The sequence below is a fragment of the Manis javanica genome, chromosome 1 (assembly GCF_040802235.1).
Source record: "Manis javanica isolate MJ-LG chromosome 1, MJ_LKY, whole genome shotgun sequence".
Classification (NCBI taxonomy): domain Eukaryota; kingdom Metazoa; phylum Chordata; class Mammalia; order Pholidota; family Manidae; genus Manis; species Manis javanica.
In genome coordinates this window covers 130058368-130080426 of record NC_133156.1, presented here as the reverse complement: position 1 = coordinate 130080426, position 22059 = coordinate 130058368, and the positions used below count along the sequence as shown (strand labels likewise).

General features: G+C 35.8%; 1 protein-coding gene across 2 annotated transcripts in view; it reads right to left on the bottom strand.

Annotated features, from left to right (window-relative positions):
- Positions 1-22059, bottom strand: part of CDH9 (cadherin 9) — a 139646-nt gene that overhangs the window by 2127 nt on the left and 115460 nt on the right. For both annotated transcript variants that reach the window (XM_037001658.2, XM_037001649.2), the window contains 4 exons: positions 5079-5215; positions 4454-4575; positions 660-777; positions 313-564 (listed from right to left, as the gene is read on the bottom strand). In XM_037001658.2, coding sequence (XP_036857553.1) covers positions 313-564; positions 660-777; positions 4454-4575; positions 5079-5215 — 629 coding nt within the window. The remainder of the gene's footprint in view (positions 1-312; positions 565-659; positions 778-4453; positions 4576-5078; positions 5216-22059) is intronic.

Sequence of the window (22059 nt, the reverse complement as noted above, 5' to 3'; positions counted from 1 at the left end):
CATATATATATATATATATACACACACATACACACATTTATCTATCTATCTATCTATCTATTTATCTATCTATCTATGCATCATCTATCTATCTATCTATTTATTTATATTTATCATTAGGTATTATATACTTGTTTTCATCCTTGGCAAGCTGAACCTATCCCCAAGGACAACTTTTTTTTTTTCCTAACTGGAGGAATAATTAATTAAAAAGTTAAAATGTTCAATCTTTAGTTCTAGAGAAGAGTGCTTTTCATGCCCAATCACTGGGCAATTCTTCGAGTTGAATGGGCCTCAGGGAGCAGAGCTTACCAAGCAGAATGAGGACACACAGAAGGATGGCAACGAGCGCCCCCGTGCTCAGGCCAGCGGAGAGGACCAGAGCCTCCGCGTTGCAGGACTGCATATTTCCTTGGGTGTCGCAGGCGCATACGCGAATAGTGAGCGTGCCCGTGCTGCTCTGAATTGGGTAATCATTGTCAAAGATTAAAATCGGCAGTAGATAGGTGCTCAGTTTGTTGCGGCTATACCCATCTTTGCGCGTCATGATTCCTGCTGTGTTATCTGGAAAATAAATGGTAGGGGAGAAAAATCTCAGGCCAGATTTTAATTTTGCATCTTAAGATCTCATAATTTTTTAGCTGTGGAAAGTCCTCTACCTTTATTATCTACAATGGTGAAGTTGGGATTGAGGGGAAACTCTGGCACTGGTTCAAAGAAGAATTTGTGGCCTCGGGGAGGATCATCTTTGTCCATGACACTGACCGTCTGAATCAACTGAAAACAAATAAATACAATAAATAAAGCACAACAAAACTCAATTATTGTTATTACAAGACATTTGAAATCAGTGTGCTTTAAATATATCCCTGAGATTAAAGAAACAAAAATATTCCATTTTCAGAAAAGTATGCCAAAGTTTCTTTTATGGTTCTGTGTATTGAAACTTATTTAATTAAGAATAAAAGTAACCATCAAGTATTAGTGTGCAGGATATCTCTATGCATCATTGTCTGATTCTGGGCCACCACAGAGTCCAACCTTAAAGAAAAGTTTGGTCACTCAAACATCTGTCCTCTTTTAGTATTGTTAGGAAGCCCCTGTCTGTCTATTTTTGTATTAATTGGTTATCAATTTGTTGCCTCCAGTAGATAATGTTTTTTTTCAAACACAGAGAACATAACACACATAGTTTTAAAAAGTGCTTAGCACAATCATTCTTATAGATTAAGAACATTAACATATTTTTAGCAAAATGTGCAATATGCCCTGTACCAGAAAGCAAAAGATTTTAAAAATATAGGATGCCATAACTACAATCATAATGCATGTTTTATTCAAATTATTTACTTTTCTTTGAAAGGTATTTGTAGTTTTCTAGCAACATATGCAAATAAGTGCTTTTTAAGTTTTATAAAATCACTGTCCAAGTTGAGAAATGATAGCACCTCTCAGCTGTGCTCACTGTGAATCAGAGGTGTGCTGTGCCACCCTGTGAAGAAGGAGCTGCAAATGACAGGGTGGGCATAAAAATTCCATTGAGCATTTTATAGTGGAAAAAGCACTAAGCTGCTTGGGTGCCTGTTTTTCTAGTCCTCATTCTGCCATCTGTGTGATTTGAAAGCACAGCCATTAAATTGCTCTTTCAAATTTCTCTTCCAGAAAAACAAACAGTTGCACCACTTCCAGGTATAATAGTCCAACTTCTGTGATAAACAATTATTGGAATTTCACAGTAGTTGAAAGTAACTTTTGTTTTGCTTACTGGGTACCTTCTATAGCCATACAATCTGCACACTCCCTAATCAATAGTTTTTCCTCTTTAATTTAATATCAACTATAATTTATTCATTTTATTGACAGAGGCATGTCAACATTTCTTTGTACAATGCTTCTGAAAGTGCACAATCATTAATACAGACTTAATACACTTTCTCCCCCTAGAAGATTGGATCATGACATAGAAAAACATTTACATAAGATGTAATGTTTTTGCTCAACCTCCTGTTCCACATTAGCAATAATGTATCTAATTTTTAGTAATATTTTAAATCATAAGTATTCAACCATTGATAATGTGACTCTGAGTTCTTGAAATGAGTCATTGTTTAAACATATTTTAAGAGAATACATATGTCACTTAAAGTTTTATTTTAACCTTGTTAATTTTAATAAGAAAATTATTTTGCACCAAGCATATGAACATTGACATAAAAATTGGAATACTAGTAATATTAAAATAATTATAATTAGTTAATATCAGTTATACTTTATCATCAAATAATAATTTATAGGATATCAATAACACATGAATCAATTAAAAAATCATATTAAAGTACAAGTAAAGAATATCTCTAGACTACTGGCAGTTGAATTGTGTCCTTCCAAAAAATGTTTAAGTCCTAATCCCCAGTACCTGTGAATATGACCTTGTTTGTTGGTCTCTTTATAGATAGATGTAATCAAGCAAGGATGAGGTCCTACTAGATTAGTTTGGGCCCCAACCCAATGAATGAAGTTTTGGTAAGATGAGGGAAATTTGGATAAAGAGAGATACAGGAAGAATGTCACATAATAATGGAAGCAGAGATTGGAGTAAATTTGGGTTTGCCAGCCAAGGAAAGCCAACAATTGCCAGGAACCACAGAGGGTAGGAAGTGGCAAAGGAGCATTCTCCCCTAGAGTCTTCAGAAAGAGGATGGACCTGATTTCAGATGTCAAGTCTCTAAAAGTGTGAGAGAATACATTTCTGCTACTGTAAACTACCTAGTTTGTGATCATTTGTCATGGTGGCCTTAGTAAACTAATGCATCTGTGAAGTTTTTAAAAAACTGCCACGTTTATAAAAAAAATGTTCAGCCTCAATAATTTTGGAGGGATTTATGTTAAAATTATTACATGGTAATACATATTGGGAGATATTTAAAATCTAGAGTTGTCCAATAAATAGGCAATCATCTACATTTGGGGGGAGTTAACACTTTGTACATGACATTTAGCTATTTGAAAGCATCAGTATTTATAGATAGAAAAGTATTATTCCTACTTTGAGGATTATATAAAAGGAAAATAATACCATGTAGTATATAAATGTTAATTTACTATAATGCTCATTGCAGTGCTGTCTGCTAGAGTAACATTTTGTTTATCAGATTTCCATTAATAGGTGGATAGTTGAATAAAATAATGTGCAGCTATGCTATGAAAATTAAGCATCAAATTAAAAATCAGTATTTATCAAACTGAGAATATGACCATTACATGTTGCAAAGTGAAAAAATAAAAACTTTTTAATCCAAATCACTGTGTAATGATTCTTTGTTGGCAAAAGAAGGTAAAAACCCTATTTTTATTTTTGTGCATGTAAGTGAAATGTGGTATGTATTTCTGTCTTGGTCAGCTGGGTTGCCACTTGTAGAAGGATGCCTTCTTGCTACACCCACACATGACCTTTCACTGTGTGTGCATGGAGACAGAGAGAGTGATCTCTCAGTTATCTCTTCTTTAAATGATACTAACTCAATCAGTATAGAACCCCAGTCTTAGGACCTTATTTAACCTTAATTGCTATCTTAGAGGCTTCATCTCCAAATATAACCACACTGGGGTTTATGGCTTCACTGTATGGCAATATGAATTTTGTGGGGACAGAAACAGTCAGTCTATTACAATCTCTACTAGAATAGAAAAAAGACTGCATTTACTTTGTTTTCTATATTTTAAAAGACATGATAGAATTGTATAAGACTCTTAACATCTACCCACTTTTTCCTTAAAGAAATATTTAAATAACAGGTTAAAATTCCTTTCAATAAAATTTATGTAATTACTGTTATTTGTAAAATAACACAATAGTGTTAAAAATGAACATATTCTGCTTAAAACTACTTTAGAGATATCCCAAATATTATTTTGTAAAGGGGCATTGTAACTCTTGTACAATCTTTTTTATCTCAATAACATTAAAGTTGAAAAATCACAAATAAAATATAACATATCAAAACAAAATATCCTGACTGAGCAATTAAAAGTGGCAAAATTTAATCAACAAAACAATTATCACTCCCTTTATACTAACACAGAATAATTTCATGTTCATACTTTGTTTTATTTAATAATGTATTTCCATTCTATTGTGATATAACTCAGTATCAGTGTAATTATAAATCCAGGTAGGAGCTTTATACATATGCGATATTCACTAGATGCCTGGTACATAAATTAAAGAGTATATTATATTTTTTCCTATTATATCATGGATTCCATAATAAACACACAATAAAAATTTTAAAACTCTTCTAAAGATCACTGTAATTGTTTTGGTAAGAGGAGATAAATGGGTGACAAGGACGGACAATAGTTTGCATGAAAAATAATTGTATCAGTTAATGTAATGTGATCTGCCTTTGTGAAGAGGAAACAGTTTTTTAAAATTTATAATAATTTTATTTACCTGCCCAGGTTTTGCATTTTCACAAACAAATGTTTCATAGTACATTGCAAATTCCGGAGCATGGTCATTTATATCTAGAATTCTGATGAAGACAGGGATGTGGCTGCTTTGTTTTGAGTTATCTGCAATGAGAACACGCGTAAGACTTCAGTCTCTTTCACAGAGAAACAGTGATAACAGTCCCCCATTGGTAACTTAGCAACAGATCATTCTGTGGTATTCACTTTCTTGATTGAATTGCTGATGGATAGCTCAGCTTTCTTACATGGTCCAGATGGAAAGCATGATAAAAAGAGGAAAATATGATTGAGAATGAAGTATATTTGTAAGAGAAAATTTTCTTAAGTTGATTAAACGTTTTTATGAGGTTAAATTATGTTGATTAAACGTTTTTATGAGGTTAAATTATATTTTTATCCTATAGTAATGCACAAAAGAAAATCAAGTTTAAAATAAATATTTGATAATCATTGAAGTAACTTAAAAATCTAACATTCTAAATTGTTTCTCGCAGAACTTGCTAATGAGAAAATCATTCCACTCAAGAAGAAGAGTCTACTTTGTGTCATTATTTTACTGCATTAGTGAGAAATAACATGTTCAAATGGATATATTTCCAACTTACTTATTTCTGTGGCTGTAATGGTGATATTGTGCCAAGGAGAGGATTCCCGGTCAAGGGGCTTCAAAGTAAAAATAGAGCCATTTTCTGAGTGGATACTAAAAACCCGGTCCATATCAGTATGCCGATCAACAGAGTATCTGGTAGAAAAGAGATTCACAAATTCAGGCATTGGTTGAAGATTATTAGTTCATCAACTATTTTCTTCAAGCTATAGGCAATTGAAACAATTTCCTGATAAAAGATATTACCAGTAAAATGCTAATATTGTTCTTGGATTTTTATTTAATGTGATTGTCCTTTAGAAAACTTGATATATTTGGCATTCTATACTTGGTTTCCATTATTACTGGCCTTTGATTCTGTGTACTTCGGTCTCATTATTTATACAGAAAAACCCTTTGAGTTTTTAACTGTCACTTGCTTTACTTATACTATCTTTGCAGTATGTGAGACATAATAAAAGGTCATACTAAATTCAGTAGAGTAAATTGTATTGATAAATTGGAATTACGTTAGAAAAAACACATAAGAACATGTGTCCACAGAGTCCTTATGAATATAAGTGAATATAGATAGAGAGGCTGTTGTAAAATGCATTGTTTTCAAATGACTCTATCCAAGGAACATCTTGGCTGAATCAAAAGTCATTCTTCAGTCTGGGCCTTCAACCTATTCCAAATAAGAATGAAATGACATAACACAGAGTTCCATGACTCTTTTTCATCAGGGCTGGGTATGAAAGATGTCTCTGTCAACTTAGTATCACTCTATGGCTGGGAAAATAATGCACCCTACCCCTCGGCAGGATGTTACCTCCTAATGCCTGGAATCTGCAGATATGTTACTTTACATGGCAAAAGTGACTGCAGATGTGATTAAGGTTAAAGATGTTGGGAAGAAAGATGATATCTGATTATTTAAGCTGAACTAATCATAGAAACTTTAACATGGAGAAAAAAGGCAGAGAAGTGCTCTAGAGAGATGAGACAGAAGAAAAAAGGTCTAATGTAAAAGAAGGACTTGACCCCTCATTGCTGGCTTTGAAGATGGTAGAAGGGAGCCACATGCCAGGGCATGCAGGTGACCTCTAGAAACTTGGAATGAACCTTCAGACCTTTAGCTGACAGCCAACAGGAAAATAGAGATTTCAGTCCTACAGTTGCCAGGAACTGAAATCTGCTAATTAACCTGAATGAGCAAGGAAATGATTCTCTCCCAGAATCTCCACTGGAATGTATTCCTTGAAACACCAACATCTTGATTTTAGCCCACTGAGACTCATACCAGATTTGTGACCCACAGGATTGTAAGATAATAAATTTGAGTTCCTTTGATACTAAGTTTATGGTAATTTGTTATGACAGCATTGGAAGGATAATTCGGTCCCAGAGAACTCTTTTAAAAGGCTAGCTTATATGAAAATCCTTCGGTTACATCAGGCAATGTTAGCAGTACTAACTAACAGTTTACACCTTTTTGGGATTTCTGTTGAGTGTTTAATTGAACCATGTAGGAACCTGTTTCTCAAACATTAATGTTCAAATGAATTATATCAGGATCTTGCTAAAAATAGATTCTGAGTCAGGATGTCTGGTGTGGGAGCTGGGATTCTGCACTTCTAAGAAACTTTAGGTGAATCCCATGTTATGTAGGTTTGTGGACAAGGCTTTCTACAGGAAAGGTTCTAGACCATAAACAGTTAGAATAAGGAGAGATAAAGGAAGAACACTGACAGACAACTAATAGACTAATCAGTAATCGGTATAGTTCTTTTCCCAGACATTTCGTTTAGCAGATGAACGCCTTTTGTGATCTGGTCAATTAGAGAATTTCAGGTCCCATTATGAATCTGTAATATATTCACCATCATACAATGGCTTTGACAAGCATAAGTAATAGATATTTATCAGCCAGTGTTCTAAACTGTGAAACCTTGGCAGTTTAAAAAGCATTGAATGAAAACACATTTATCTAAATTCTATGACTTGTTTATTTGGTTGTTTTAATAAAGAACCCATGGCTTAGTCTATTGCTATAGGAATTATTTGAACTTAAAAGATCCAGTAGACAATACTGTTCAATTTAAGAATTCATGAAGGAGAAACATGGTGATGATTTAGAAATAGCTTACTTTATCATCAACACTGCAAACTTCCAAAAACATTTCCAAAATAATTGCAACTTAATATATGTACCCCATGGTGCTTGCCTAAGTCATTTTCTGCTAAACTTTGTAAAATGACAATTTCCATAAACAGACACCAATTCAATTTGAGTATTTGGGCATATGAGAAAAAAAAATGTCCGTACATACTGGATTTCATCTCAAAGGTGTAACAGCTAAAAACTTTACATAGTTGGCTTTAGGTTCCACTCTAAACCTTACTCCCAAACAGGGAACCAGCTTATTCACCTTCTTGTCCTTTGGAAGGCCTGTACAATGGATTTTAGAATTACATGGAAATATCAGTATTTCCTCACTTTTTGGTAATCTTGATTATAATTTTCCTACATGGTCTTATAAAAATAATTTGGAAGATGTAAAAAAAAACTCATATGATACATGGTCAATACCCAAGAGTACTAGTTATATATTTGGTGTAGTAAATCCTAAAGAGAGAGGAGATAATTAAAAGCCTGAATATATAAATGAATATATAAAAATGCATAATGGCATATATATACATACATACATATATATATATTATATATATATATATTTCCTGAAAGCAAAAGTTGTATCAGATTTTAACCGATAATTCACTGTCAGACAAGGATCTGAGATAGATCTTATTTTTAAAATAGCTATTAATATAATAAAATTAAACAATTCAGTCATATTAAATTTTCTTTTTTAATCCCTATTGCTTAATAGTGCTAAAGTGGAACAAAATACAAGGTTTCCTACCTCTAAGTGTCAACCTTCCTACAATTTAGTTCCTAATGTGGGCTGAGAAGTCACTAGAACATTGAAAAAGTTCTATTTTCTTTAAATGCTCATACCATATTCTGCTTAGGAATAAAAACAAACCTAAAATGAACACAAAGAAAGGAAGTAAAAGAACATTACGCAACCACATCTATGTATTGAATGGAACTCTATTCACAATATTCAACTGAACGTATTTCTCTCCATTGTTGGAAAGGTCAATTGTTAACAATTATCTGCTATGGCCGAATGGATCTTGAATTTCTTCCTACGGCTTGCACTGAATATCAAAATGAAAAATAAAAATCCCTTTGTGCCTATTGCTACTTGTCATAGAGATTAGTCTGGAGCTTCTATGATTGAGAAATAGTTAACAACTCTAACATTTTACAAGTCAGCTTTGACTCACTTGAAGCTTATGTGGGATCAAAATAGGCCTGTGGCTACTCTTAGGTTCAACCTTGAAAGGTACTATTTTTAAAGTTAAGAATTCATGAAGGGGAAACTCTTTGATGATTTAGAAATAGCTTACTTTACCATTAATACTGCAGACTTCCAGGTCTGCTTCAGAAATTAACCCTAGTGCAAATGATGTCTCACAATTTGTCGAAGCCCAGAAATAATTTTCTTTTATTTAGCCGCCAGTGTTCTATTTTCAACAGAGAATAAGATGTTCTGGTTTACCTATTAATAGTAAATAGCCCGAATTACAACAACTAACCAGAAAAAGCCTGATAAAACTTAACAAAGGACAAAACTATCCCTGTGTCACAGAAGATGACCTATGAAAACCATAAATGATTTTCTTATGATGAATTTTGAACAAGTTTTTTTTAAAGACCACTGTCATTTTTTGAATGAATACTTTCTACAGAGACAAGATATTATAGGCAGCAAACAAGTGATAAACAGCTTGTGCAAACTGAATGGTCTTTGTTTGCTTTTCAATTTTATATTCTACTATTTAGAATCCAATTCATATCAGGTTCTTGTATTTTCATCTACAACAAGAAAACATGTATATTAAATTACAAGCATCAGAACAAATCAGTGATATGCAGACATATGTCAAAGAGCATTCCTTCGCCGTTTCTGAATTCCAGGTACATATTCCACTGACTAAGTCAACATAATTAGGCTATGTTTGTCTTCCCTTTCCAGCTACTGCTTTCCAGAAATGTATTTTCTAGCTAAGAATTGTGACCTTCACTCCCTTCAAAAAGAAAATGTGACTGTCTAATGCTTAAACAAATAGTTCAAATCTTTTCTTCAGATATTAGTGACATGATTTTTAAAGTATTATTATTTTACTCTATGAAATAAAATCAAATAGTAAGCACAATATATATGAATTCACTTGTACCAGCTTATGGTAGAATCATGTGCATTTTATTTAAGCTCAACGAAAATTTTTGCCAGCAAGTTAGTTATGTTCTTACTTCTTGAAATGACTGCAGTAAAAAGGGTTTCTTCTAAAATTCATTGAACTTTAAATATGTTGAGCATAAAATAGGTGTGAAATGAGACATGTTCTTTCAGAACCTGTAAAGCTATAATCAACCCCATAACTTAGGAAATCCATGATTACTAATGAGGTGAAGCAGATCTGACAACAGCTGCTAATTGTAACCATAATATCATGTTGCAAGAGGCAGATGTATTTCAGAAAATATGTTTGATGAACAAATTTACTGGTGAGTGAGAAATAGTTCCCAACTTTTCCCTAGGAAATGTTTCTCCATGGTGCTTGTGATAGACTGTTTATGCTCTAGGAATAGCCATCTTTATAAATTAGAGAAAACAAGAGAATCACATATTACAATGTTGTCTCCTTCTTGACTTATTCCTGGGTTTTCACAGTATAATTGGATAACTAAAGCTTTTTCAACATATTATTTATGCTATATTTTCAGGCATGGCCTTATAATGTTGGCAGCCTTGACACTATAATTTTAGGAACATAGTTTGAGATTATTAGGTCTCTCAATGTTTTTCTTCTCTTTGTCATAATTTTTGAGATTTTATAGGTCAAACTGCTTTTCACTGTTTTTTCCAATATTTTAGTACCCTTTAAAAAGAAAATATTTCTGGGCTAGCTATGAACTTAAAATTTATCAGCAATTTTTATACACTGTGAAGCAAGGTTGCAAATTTTACTATCAGTATTTCACTCAGAAATTTTACTCTTAAAATTATATATTATATAAAAATATGTACTATTATTTGTTATGTAAATATAGATTGGGGATGGAATCTCCAATCTAAATATCTGTCAGTGATATATCATCTATGTGATAGTGTATTATTTAGACAATAGAGGTGTATTAAGAACTTTAATGACATTGGCAAATATTCACAACTTATAGAACTACATAAACCTATGTGTATATTATAATGAGCTCTAATTACTAAAAATTAGTTAGGATATTGTTAAATGATAGAAATAGTATAAAACAGCAGTGGAAGGTATATTGAGAGGAGAATTATATATGTCTTATTTGATCAAAATTTTCTAATCCATGTTTCTAAAATTAATGACTACAACTATATAATCAAAAACATGTTTAAAATATACTTTGTCCTCTTTTAGCAAACATAGACTAACAGTAGATGGATTTATTACTCCCCCATCCACTGACAAAAAACCACTAGATGGAATGTATGAAACAATTATTTTTAAACATTACACAACAGAAAACAAAGAAAAGAATCTCTGGAAAAAGAGAAAGAAATGGTGTGATTCATAAAACTCCCATAGCTTGCTGCCAGGGAGGGTTTCCAGACGGTAATGTCAGAAGTGAGAGTTCAGATGGAGTCTGTTATTCCCCTGAGTTTAGGAGATAATGCTCATAATCCAAGTGGAGAGCAAGGTGTCTAGAATTTACAAGGCAGAATACTTCAGAGAAGATAGCCTCACAGAGAGAACTACTGAAATCTGAAGAAGATTCTACTCAACTTTTCAGCTGAGTACTGATTAGAACAATGGGAGCAAATGAAATGAAGCAATAGAAATAACCAATCAGAAGGATTTGAGGAAGTAAAACTATGAACTGGTATGTGACTGGGAATAGTTCCAGTTTCCAACAACCAAAATGGAAAAACTCATAACTCATAGGGCTTTGGTAGACTATTCAGAAAGGTTGTACTGGATTTGTAAGGCAAAATTAGTCCTAGACAAAGCTCTGTAATGAAGCACAGAACAAGGCATATTAACATTAAGATGTTTCAAGCATCTTAATCATACACCTGAACACAGGTCAAAGGTCTATGAAAATGCAAAGCTATCCAACTCTAAACACAGTAAAAGCATAAGTTTATATCCAATAAAAAATTGCAGGCATGCAGAAAAAAAAACAGAAAAATGAGATGTCTTAGGAAACTGTCAATTGAAAAACACGGGAATGACACATCTTTACATATAGTAAAGAAATAGTACTAAAAGAAAGTAAAGTAGAAGGCAGAGCCAAGATGGTGGCATGAGTAGTTCAGTGGAAATCTCCTCCCAAAAACATATATATTTATGAAAATACAATAAATACAACTATTCCTAAAAGAGACACAAGTGGATACAGTACAAGAGCCAGGCTACATCTACATCTGCGAGAACTCACCATCACATGAAGGGGGTAAGATACAAGCCGTGGCCCAGTGGGACCCAAATGCCACCCCACCCCAGAACCCAGTGGGAAGAAACGAGTCAGAACAGGGAGGGAGTGAAAGCCCAGGACTGCTAAACAACCAGCTCTAGAAATCTGCACCCGGAGCACGGATACATGGTGCATGGGGTGATGGATATTAGAGAAACGGAAAAGCAAAACCTGCGGGCAGGTCTCCGCAACTGGCGCCCCTGAGAAAAAAGAAAAGTGAGTGCTCTTTGCAAGTCTTAAAGAAACAGGGACCCCACAGCTGGACGAAGTCACCCCAGCAAAATTAGTTAGTATGTGGGAATCCCAGGGAACTTTAGGCGCCCTAATGCCCTGGGCAGCAGTGCAGCTCTGAAGCCCCTCACAGCAATAAGCAGCCTGCAAGTCATTCCCCCAACTGGCACGGACTCCAACACACTAGCCTAGTAGTGGGAGACTGGCAGCTTGCCCTGGTGGCGGCGGTGCCAGAGAAGAGCAGGAAAGGCCCTCTTCTGGGCCCACGTACACCTGTGGCAGTGCCAGAGGGATCTGAGTGTGGCCTGCACGCACCAGCGGTGGCAGCACCAGAGGGACCCAGGAGCAGCGGCGCCCCCAGCAGCTACCCAGAATCCCAGCCAGACACACAGCTGCCCTGCAGGGGCATTGCATTCGTGTGGGAGCGCACCCGATATACCCACCACTCCCCGCAGGGCTCTGCGCTGCTCTGACAGCTTGCCCACAGCAGCTTAGGGGATTAACCCGATGGCTGCTCCAGGAGTGTGAGTAACTGACAAACACAGTGAAGAAGGGCAAGGCATCCAGCAAACAGGAAAGGACTTTCTTTTCGCAGCTGACACACCTGCAAGCTGCCTACAGCCACCACTATCACCATGAAAAGGCAAAAAAAAATTGGTCTAGTCCAAGATACTTCACACAACACCTGAGAAAGGATCTGCAGAGGCAGACCTAATCAGTCTCCCTAAAACAGAATTCAAAATAAAAATCATAAACATGCTGACGGATCTGCAGAGAAATATGCAAGAGCTAAAGGAACAAGTACAGAGGGAGACTACAGAAATGAAGCAATCTCTGGAAGAACTTAAAAGCAGAATGGATGGGATGCAAGAGGCCATTAATGGACTAGAAACCAGAGAACAGGAATGCATAAAAGCTGATGGAGAGACAAATAAAAGGATCTCCAGGTATGAAACAATATTAAGAGAACTGTGTGACCAATCCAAAAGGAACAATACTGCATTATAGGGGTACTAGCAAAAGAAGAGAGAGAAAAAGGGATAGAAAGTGCCTTTGAAGAAAAAATTGCTGAAAACTTCCCCAAACTGGAGGAGGAAATAGTTGCTCAGACCAAGGAAGCACACAGAACTCCCAACAGAAGGGACAAAAAGAGGACAACAGCAAGACACATAATAATTAAAATGGCAAAGTTCAAGGACAAGGACAGATTATTAAAGGCAGCCAGAGAGAAAAAGGTCACCTACAAAGGAAAACCCATCAGGCTATCATCAGACTTCTCGACAGAAACCTTACAGGCCAGAAGAGAATGGCATGATATATTTAATGCAATGAAACAGAAGAGCCTTGAACCAAGGATACTGTATAAAGCACGATTATCATTTACATATGATGGAGAGATTAAACAATTCCCAGACAAGCAAAAGTTGTGGGAACTTGCCTCCCACAAACCACCTCTACAGGGCATCTTACAGGGACTGCTCTAGATGGGAGCACTCCTAAAAAGAGCACAGAAAAAAACACCCAACATATGAAGAACGGAGGAGGAGGAATAAGAAGGGAGAGAAGAAAAGAATCTCCAGACATTGTATATAACAGCTCAATAAGCGAGCTAAGTTAGGCAGTAAGATACTAAAGAGGCTAACCATGAACCTTTGGTAACCACGAATTTAAAGACTGCAATGGCAATAAGTATATATATTTCAATAATCACCCTAAATGTAAATGGACTTAAAGCACCAATCAAAAGACACAGAGTAATAGAATGGATAAAAAAACAAAACCCATCTATATGCTGCTTACAAGAAACTCACCTCAAACCCAAAAACATGCACAGACTAAAAGTCAAGGGATGGAAAAACATATTTCAGGCAAAGAACAGAGAGAAGAAAGCAGAGGTTGCAGTACTAATATCAGACAAAATAGACTTCAAAATAAAGAAAGTAACAAGAGATAAATATGGACACTACATAATGATAAAAGGCTCAGTCCAACAAGAGTATATAACCATTCTAAATATATATGCACCCAACACAGGAGCACCAGCATATGTGAAACAAATAGTAACAGAACTAAAGGGGGGAATAGACTGCAATGCATTCATTTTAGGAGACTTCAACACGCCACTCACCCCACAGGATAGATCCACCTGGCAGAAAGTAAGCAAGGACACGGAGGCACTGAACAACACAGTAGAACAGATGGACCTAATAGACATCTATAGAACTCTACATCCAAAAGCGACAGGATATACATTCTTCTCCAGTGCACATGGAACATTCTCCAGAATAGACCTCATAGTAGCCCACAAAAAGAGCCTCAGTAAATTCCAAAATATTGAAATTCAACCAACCAACTTTTCAGAGCACAAAGGTATAAAACTAGAAATAAATTATACAAAGAAAACAAAAAAGGCTCACAAACACATGGAGGCTTAAAAACATGCTTCTAAATAATCAATGCATCAATGAACAAATCAAAATAGAGATCAAGGAATATATGGAAACAAATGACCACAACAACAGAAAGCCCCAACTTCTGTGGGATGCAGCAAAAGCCGTCTTAAGAGGGAAGTATATGGCGACCCAGGCACACTTGAAGAAGGAAGAACAAACCCAAATGAATAGTCTAACATCACAATTATCGAAATTGGAAGAAGAAGAACAAATAAGGCCTAAAGTCAGCAGAAGGAGGGACATAATAAAGATCAGAAGAAATAAACAAAATAGAGAAGAATAAAACAATAGCAAAAATCAATGAAAGCAAGAGCTGGTTCTTTGAGAAAATAAACAAAATAGATAAGCCTCTAGCCAAACTTATTAAGAGAAAAAGAGAATCAACACAAATCAACAGAATCAGAAATGAGAATGGAAAAATCACAGACTCCACAGAAATACAAAGAATTATTAAAGACCACTATGAAAACCTATATGCCAACAAGCTGGAAAACCTGGAAGAAATGGACAACTTCCTAGAAAAATACAACCTTCCGAGACTGATCAAGGAAGAAACACATAAGTTAATCAAACCAATTAGGAGCACAGAAATTGAAACAGTAATCAAAAAACTACCCAAGAACAAAACCCCTGGGCTGCATGGACTTACCTCGGAATTTTATCAGACACACAGAGAAGACATAATACCCATTCTCCTTAAAGTTTTCCAAAAAATAGAAGAGGAGGGAATACTCCCGAACTCATTCTATGAAGCCAACATCACCCTAATATCAAAACCAGGCAAAGACCCCACCAAAAAAAATATTACAGAACCAATATCCCCGATGAATGTAGATGCAAAAATACTCAATAAAATAGTAGCAAACCAAATTCAGAAATATATCAAAAGGATCATACACCATGACCAAGTGGGATTCATCCCAGGGATGCAAGGATGGTACAACATTCGAAAGTCCATCAACATCATCCATCAGATCAACAAAAAGAAAGACAAAAACCACATGATCATCTCCATAGATGCTGAAAAAGCATTTGACAAAATTCAATATCCATTCATTATAAAAACTCTCAGCAAAATGGGTATAGAGGGCAAGTACCTCAACATAATAAAGGCCATATATGATAAACCCACAGCCAACATTATACTGTACAGCGAGAAGCTGAAAGATTTTCCTCTGAGATCGGGAACAAGACAGGGATGCCCACTCTCACCACTGTTATTTAACATAGTACTGGAGGGCCTAGCCATGGCAATCAGACAAAACAAAGAAATACAAGGAATCCATATTGGTAAAGAAGAAGTTAAACTGTCACTATTTGAAGATGACATGATATTGTACATAAAAAAAACCCCTGAAGACTCCACTCCAAAACAACTAGAACTAATATCAGAATACAGCAAAGTTGCAGGATACAAAACTAACACACAGAAATCTGTGGCTTTCCTATACACTAACAATGAACTGATAGAAAGAGAAATCAGGAAAACAATTCCATTCACAATTGCATCAAAAAGAATAAAGTATGTAGAAATAAACCTAACCAAAGAAGTGAATGACCTATACGCTGAAAACTACAAGATACTCTTAAAAGAGATTAAAGTGGACACTAACAAACGGAAACTCATCCCATGCTCTTGGATACAATGAATTAATATTGTCAAAATGGCCATCTTGCCCAAAGCAATATACAGATTTGATGTAATCCCTATCAAATTACCAGCAACATTCTTCAGTGAACTGGAACAAATAGTTCAAAAATCCATATGGAAACATCAAAGACCCCGAATAACCAAAGCAATCCTAAAGAAGAAGAATGAAGTGGGGGGGATCTCACTCCCCAACTTCAAGCTCTACTACAAAGCCATAGTAATCAAAACAATTTGTTACTGGCACAAGAACAGAGCCACAGTCCAGTGGAACAGATTAGACACTCCAGACATTAACCCAAACATATATGGTCAATTAATATTTGATAAAGGAGCCATGGACATACAATGGTGAAATGACAGTCTCTTTAACAGATGGTGCTGGCAAAACTGGACAGCTACATGTAGGAGAATGAAACTGGACCATTGTCTAACCCCATACATAAATGTAAATTCAAAATGGATCAAAGACCTGAATCTAAGTCATGAAACCATAAAACTCTTAGAAAAAAACATAGACAAAAACCTCTTAGACATAAACATGAGTGACCTCTTCTTGAACATATCTTCCTTGGCAAGGAAAACAACAGCAAAAATGAAGAAGTGGGACTATATTAAGCTGAAAAGCTTCTGTACAGCAAAACACACCATCAATAGAACAAAAGGTACCCTACAGTATGGGAGAATATATTTGTAAATGTCACATCCGGTAAAGGCTTGATGTCTAAAATATATAAAGAGCTCACCCACCTCAACAAACAGGAAACAAATAGTCCAATTAAAAAATGGGCAGAGGAACTGAACAGACAGTTCTCCAGAAAAGAAATACAGATGGCCAACAGACACATGAAAAGATGCTCCACATCGCTAATTATCAGAGAAATGCAAATTAAATCCACAATGAGGTATCACCTCACACCAGTAAGGATGACTACCATACAAAAGACAAACAAAAACAAATGTTGGCAAGGTTGTGAAGAAAGGGGACCATTCCTACACTGCTGGTGGGAATGTAAATTAGTTCAACCATTGTGGAAAGCAGTATGGAGGTTCCTCAAAATGCTCAAAATAGAATTACCATTTGACCCAGGAATTCCACTCCTAGGAATTTACCCTAAGAACGCAGCACTCAAGTTTGAAAAAGACAGATGTACCCCTATGTTTATCGCAGCACTATTTACAATAGACAAGAATTGGAAGCAACCTAAGTATCGATCATAGATGAATGGATAAAGAAGATGTGGTACATATACACAATGGAATATTACTCAGCCATAAAAAGAAAACAAATCCTACCATTTGCAACAACATGGATGGAGCTAGAGGGTATTATGCTCAGTGAAATAAGCCAAGTGGAGAAAGAGAAATACCAAATGATTTCACTCATCTGTGGAGTATAAGAACAAAGGAAAAACTGAAGGAACAAAACAGCCACAGAATCACAGAACCCAAGAATGGACTAACAGGTACCAAAGGGAAAGGGACTGGGGAGGATGGGTGGATAGGGAGGGATAAGGAGGGGGAAGACAAAGGGGGTATTATGATTAGCATGCATAATGTGATGGTGGGAGAAAGGGGAGGGCTGTACAACACGGAGAAGACAAGTAGTGATTCTACAGCATTTTGCTATGCTGATGGACAGTGTCTATAAATGGGTTTATAGGGGGGACCTGGTGTAGAGGAGAGCCTAGTAAACATAATATTCTTCATGTAACTGTAGATTAATGATGACAAAAAAAAAGATAAGGGGGAATACTCCCCGATAGGATAAAACTAACTGTAAATCAATAAATAGTGCATGCTTTAAATATCCTTAATTTTGATCATTTAAAGGGTGTCAGATGATCAGCTATGGATGTACATTTGTCTGATAATATTCCTTTCTCTTAAAAAAAAAAGCATTTCCTGTGTGGTGACCTCCAATGAGTTCTACACAATGGTATAAAGGTCATATCAAGTTGTGGGCAAAGTGTCTGTGTTTATACAGAGGATCAAAGCCTAATTTGGCTATCCAGAAAACGAACTAAGATACAATATGAAGAAAAAGTTCCAACATCAACATACGCTGGAAGTGTCATTCCAGAAGATGATCATCAAAGAACTTCAACAAAGATCCTGGTGCTGTTGCAGTTGTAGCTGCATTCATCCCACTAGTTCATGGACTTGCCATTGGAATGAAGAAGGAGATATCTAAGTTGGCCTGTGCATACAGTAAACCAACAAATTGGATGGATCTATACTGTTGGAACTCAACCAAGAATTAGGAGAAGTGCAAGTTGCAGCGCTCCAAAATCTTGCGACTACAGACTATCACCAGCTTTAAGAGTTACTGAGATCTGTGAGTTAAAACCTCCCACAGTGATTGTGGATTTGTGTTTCAACCTTTGGCTCTGCTTTTACATCATATAGCCAGTCTGTCAGCAGGTGCACACAGATTTAGGATGCTGAACCTCCTGGCGCACTGATATTTTATCACTGCGGAAACGGGTAAGATTCCTCAAGGGAGGAACAACCTAAGACAGGCACAGTCTCAGGGGGGCCATCAGATGAGAAATTGGTGATCAACAGAGGTGAGGCTTAGAACCTCACCACCCCCTGTTTTGAGAGAAATCTTCTGCATCCGTGGATGTTTTGTTGCTCTTGTCTATCTTGGATTAATACTTAGTCTATAGGCACATACCTGATCATCTATATTTGCCCTCTTACAGCACTAAACTATATTTTCTACCTTTATCTTGCATCTACCAACCACTTCAGCATTTTAGTAAAATGATAATAATAATAATAATAATAATAATAATAATAATAATAATAATAATAATAATAATGGAGAAATGTGGGATTCACATATAAATCAAGTATAAGAATCAAATGAATATTCATATTTGACCTGATTGTTTATAGTTCATAATGCGTGATCAAAATTGAAAGTTTCTGTGATGACTGCCCTTGCACTGTTCCCCATGTAAAACTTATTCACTATGTAAGAATTTGTTCACCATGTAAGAACTTGTTCGTTATGCTTCAGAAGATTGGAGACTGTCAAGAACTAGGCTTGGGGTTGATTAATGATTGTGCATTGAGTCCCCTATGCAGAATTTTATGGTTGTCAACAACCATTTAATCAATAAATATGAGAGATGCCCTCTAAAAAAAAAAACAAAAACAAAAACAAAAAAAAAGTAAATTCAAAATGGATCAAAGACCTGAATGTAAGCCATGAAACCATAAAACTCTTAGAAAAAAAACGTACGCAAAAATCTCTTAGACATAAACATGAGTGACTTCTTCATGAACATATCTCCCTGGGCAAGGGAAACATAAGCAAAAATGAGCAAGTGCGACTATATCAAGCTGAAAAGCTTCTGTATAGCAAAGGTCACCATCAATAGAACAAGAAGGTATCCTACAGTATGTTAGAATATATTCATAAGTGACAGACCTGATAAAGGGTTGACATCCAAAATACATAAAGAGCTCACACACCTCAACAAATAGCAAATAATCCAATTAAAAAATGTGCAGAGGAGCTGAATAGACAGTTCTCTAAATAAGAAATTCAGATGGCCAACAGGCATATGAAAATATGCTCCATATTGCTTGTATCAGAATTGCAAATTAAAACCACAATGAGATATCACCTCACACCAATAAGGATTGCTATATCCAAAAGACAAACAACAACAAATGTTGGCAAGGTTGTGGAGAAAGGGGAACCCTCCTACACTGGTGGTGGGAATGCAAATTAGTTCAACCATTGTGGAAAGCAGTGTGGAGGTTCCTCAGAATGCTTAAAATAGAAATACCATTTGACCCAGGAATTCCACTTCTAGGAATTTACCCTAAGAATGCAGCAGCCCAGTTTGAAAAAGACAGATGCACCCCTTTGTTTATCACAGCACTATTTACAATAGCCAAGAAATGGAAGCAACCTAAATGTCCATCAGTAGATGAATGGATAAAGAAGATGTGGTACATATACACAATGGAATATTATTCAGCCATAAGAAGAAAACAAACCCTACCATTTGCAACAACATGGATGGAGCTAGAGGGTATTATGCTCAGTGAAATAAGCCAGGCAGAGAAAGACAAGTACCAAATAATTTCACTCATATGTGGAATATAAGAACACAGAAAAACTGAAAGAACAAAACAGCAGCAGAATCACAGAACCCACGAATGGACTAATAGTAACCAAAGGTAAAGGGACTGGGGAGGATGGGTGTGAAGGAAAGGATAAGTTTGGAAAAAAAGTAAGAGGGCATTACAATTAGCATGTATAATGTGGGGGAGGTAAGGGGTGGGCTCTACAACACAGAGAACACAAGTAGTGATTTATAGCATCTTACTACTCTGATGGACAGTGACTGTGAAGGGGTATGTGGGGAGGAGTTGGTGAAGGGGGGAGCCTAGTAAACATAATTTTCTTCTTGTAATTGTAGATAACTGATACCATAATAATAAAAAAAGAAAGTAAAGTAAAGAAAGAAAGTTAGAAAATGGCTCTCAATGTAAAATTCTATAACCAAACCCAAAACCAGTGATAGAAAAAACAGTAAATGAAAAGGAATGCAAAATAAAATACAATGTTAATACAAAGAGGGCAGAAAATAAAGAGACAGGCAATAGCAAAATTATAAACTTGGCAGTTTCTCTAGTCATGTTAAATGGACACAACCTAAACATTTTAATTAAAAGGCATATAGTATTAGACTGTGTAATAAAGACACAACTATATGCATCTTACAAGAAGCATTTTAAATAATAGAAATAGGGTAACCATTTTAAATTAGCAAAAACAGGTGAACAGCAGAAGGATAGAAAATATATATTGTGAAAACAGTAATTAAAGAAATTTGAAATACAGTAATATCAGTTATTCTGAGACATATATAAAACTATACTGAGGGAAATTTATATCACTAAAATGAATATATGATAAAAAAATAAGTGTCAGTTTCCAACACAAAGAAATAAGAAAGAAGAGCAAGTGAATTTCAATATAAGCAGAAGAAAAACAGCAAAAAAAGAAAAAAGCTGAACTAGAAAACAAATGGGTAAACAGTTGAAAAAAATTAATGGAATCCAAAGTTAGTTCTTTGAGAAGATTTGTAAGCCAAAAAAATCTGTCATACTGGTCAAAAAAAGAAAGTAGATACAAATCTACAATATTAGAGAATCAGAGAAATTAAAAGGGTAATACGAAAATAGTTTTGAACAACTTCTTTTAACTTTGATGAAATTCACAAATTCCTTGATAAATGAAGAAAAAATAAAACACAGCAAAACAAGCTCTTGCAAGAATTAGACAACCTAAGGACTCTTACAACTATTAGAGAAATAGAATTTGTAGTTATATGAAAAAGAAAATTTGAGTCCTAAATATCTTTGATTTTAAATTTATCAAACATTTAAAGGGACTTTCAGAAAAAAAGATGGCAGAGTAGGAAGGCAAGTTGGAAACCTCTTCCCACATACACATCAGGAAGCAACTATAGCAAAAACACCCTGAAAACAATCTGAATATTGCAGAACAGATCATCTACAACTGGTGAAGGAAGAACCACACAGAAAAGGATAAAGTGGCAGAGCAATGACTGAGCAGGACCCAAGCCCTTCCCCCGTACCAGCCCACAAGCAGGAGGGAGGGGAACAGAGCAGGGAGGGGACAGGAGCTCAGAAACTCTGCACACCTGGTGCTGGAAACCTTTTGTGGGAACATGAGTCCACATTTCATTGGGCTTTTGTCCAATACCCCATAACCCCCGCCCACATTATACATGCTAATTAAATGCCCCCTTTTTTTTTCCCCACCCTTATCCCTTCCTTCCCACCCATCCTCCCAAGTAATGGGTCTGGACACCAGGGAGAGTCAGAGCACTCTGGGAGGCTGAGCATCCTTCAATTTGTGGAGGACAGGCATGCTCCACTTGTCCTGCTGAGACCCAGCATATAGGCAGCAATTTGAAAGATTTACCAGCAGCAGGAAGAGTGCCAGAGTGGCAAGAATTGGATGGAGCTCTCTCTACAGGAGAAAGGGCAGGTTGAAGGTGACTTTGCAGCCCTCCTT